This window comes from Neopsephotus bourkii, unplaced genomic scaffold (genome assembly GCF_033783945.1).
Source record: "Neopsephotus bourkii isolate Nb327-2 ecotype Australia unplaced genomic scaffold, CSIRO-AGI_Nbou_v1 NB_1052, whole genome shotgun sequence".
Classification (NCBI taxonomy): Eukaryota; Metazoa; Chordata; class Aves; order Psittaciformes; family Psittacidae; genus Neopsephotus; species Neopsephotus bourkii.
The window spans coordinates 1,935,182-1,937,500 of NW_026901541.1; the positions used below are offsets into that span (position 1 = coordinate 1,935,182).

The 2,319-nt window shown below is 70.8% G+C and overlaps 1 protein-coding gene across 1 annotated transcript; it reads left to right on the top strand.

Moving 5' to 3' along the window:
- The first annotated feature begins 740 nt into the window (after positions 1–740).
- On the top strand, positions 741–1,851 carry SOX21 (SRY-box transcription factor 21). The gene has a single exon (XM_061361125.1). The coding sequence runs from the start codon at positions 741–743 to the stop codon at positions 1,584–1,586; it is 846 nt and encodes a 281-aa protein (XP_061217109.1). The 3' UTR covers positions 1,587–1,851.
- The last annotated feature ends 468 nt before the right edge of the window (positions 1,852–2,319 follow it).

A 2,319-nucleotide genomic window follows, 5' to 3' on the forward strand; every position in this document is an offset into this window, starting at 1 on the left:
ACCAGGAGGCCGCGGAGCCCGGCGGCCGCTTGCGACCGGCGCCCGGCGAGTATGTGCGAGGAGCGGGTAGATCGCCGCGCCCCTGCGGCCGGAGCGGGGAGGCTGTGAGCGGGGAGGCCGGCATCCCCGGGGCCTCACCGCAGCAACCCAGCCGCCGCGGACACAGTCCCGCCCGGCCCCGCACCGCACCACGCCGCGGCGGGCAGTCCCCCGAGCTCCGCGGACGGCGATGGCACAGGGCGGGCTCTGACTGCTGCCCCGTCCGGGGCTCGCTGCTGTACCCGGCGACCGTCGAGGAGCACCGCGCTCGCAGAAGAGCACGGACCCCCGCGTCGCTCGCTTGCCGCCGGCTCCCGCCCTCGCCGTCGAGAATTCTCTGAGGTCCACTCGGGACTCCGGACGCTGCTACCAAGGAAGAGCCCCGGCCTGGAGATCGGCGGCGCGGGGAGAGGCTCCGCGGCCCAGGCTGGCAACGCCGCCCGTCCCGCCCGCAGCAGTGCCCTGACGAGGAGCCGTTGCCGCTCGGCGGTGCCCCACGCCCGGAGCGGGACCACCGGGGACCGCAGCCCCACACCCGCCAGATCCGTGACCGCCGCGCCGGGGCACTCGCCGAGATTGTTTCTGGAGGAGCTGTGCACGGCGGGACCGAGGAGCAGGAGGAAGAGGCGGGAGAGGCTCTCGGAGGAGGGGGCCGCCGGCGCGGGGCGGACGGCAGCTAGCCGGAACGGCGGGGGGACACCATGTCCAAGCCAGTGGATCACGTCAAGAGACCGATGAACGCCTTCATGGTGTGGTCACGGGCCCAGCGACGGAAGATGGCCCAGGAGAACCCCAAGATGCACAACTCGGAGATCAGTAAGCGCCTGGGCGCCGAGTGGAAGCTGCTGACCGAGTCGGAGAAGCGGCCCTTCATCGACGAGGCCAAGCGGCTTCGGGCCATGCACATGAAGGAGCACCCCGACTACAAGTACCGGCCCCGGCGGAAGCCCAAGACGCTGCTCAAGAAGGACAAGTTCGCCTTCCCGGTGCCCTACGGGCTGGGCGGCGTGGCGGACCACGAGCACCCGCACGGACTGAAGGCGGGCGGGCTGCACGGCGGCGCGGCTGGAGGGCTGGTGCCCGAGTCGCTGCTTGCCAATCCCGAGAAGGCGGCAGCCGCTGCCGCCGCCGCCGCTGCTCGCGTCTTCTTCCCCCAGTCGGCCGCCGCCGCTGCCGCTGCTGCCGCCGCAGCCGCCGCCAGCAGCCCCTACTCCCTGCTGGACCTGGGCTCCAAAATGGCCGAGATCTCCTCTTCCTCCTCTTCCTCGGGCTCTGGGCTGCCCTACGCTTCCTCGCTGGGCTACCCCGGCGCCGGCGGGGCGGGCGCCTTCCACGGGGCCGCTGCTGCCGCCGCGGCCGCCGCGGCCGCCGCCGGGGGGCACACGCACTCGCACCCGTCGCCCGGTAACCCGGGCTACATGATCCCCTGCAACTGCAGCGCCTGGCCCGGTCCGGGGCTGCAGCCGCCTCTGGCCTACATCCTCCTCCCGGGCATGGGCAAGCCCCAGCTGGACCCTTACCCTGCAGCCTATGCCGCGGCCCTATGACCCGCGGCCGGGGGATGCCCGCGCAGAGCCCCGGCGCCCACGGCAATGGGTATCAGTGCATACGAGCAGCCGGGAGGTGGACGAGCCGCCATCGGGACCGCGGGAAGCGCCAGGGCTACCGCCGACCTGTTGCGCGTACCCTGCCGCCGAGGGTCGCGTCCCGCCCGCCGCCCCTCGTCGAGCTTGTGTGTATTTGCATGCGGTATGTGCAGATAGCCGAGCCGAAAAAGAGGGGGAAAAAAAAGGAAAAGGAAAAAAAAAACGGGGGGAGAGGAAAAAACAACAACCCAAAAGAAGATAAAACAAGCGACCCGCCCTGCCAGCAAGCCCCAGAAATGCTTATTTGGGACAGATACTGGGAGCTCCGTCGCCCCCGACTGCTCTTCTCCGGCCGCGCGTTTCGCCTTCTTTCGCTCCCCACGCCCGACGCGGAGCTTGGCTTGGGAAAGTCCCGCTGCGGATAAGCGGGAGACATGACACCGTTGGGGGGGAGGGGGGGGCGGGGAGGGCCGCGCACGGCAAGGCCTGGCGAGGTGCGGCCCCGGTAAAGGAGGAGCTGCTGCGTGCTTGGTCCGCAGGACCCACGCAATGGAGTCGGCTGAGCGGGGTGCTGCTCGTCCCCTGTAGGTTCCGCTGCCGCGGGACGCTGGCAAGCGCGGGTCGTGATTTCCAGGCGAGGAAAGACGCGTGACTTTCGGTCCCCGTGTGTGTCCGTGTCCCCTCCTCTTCCCCT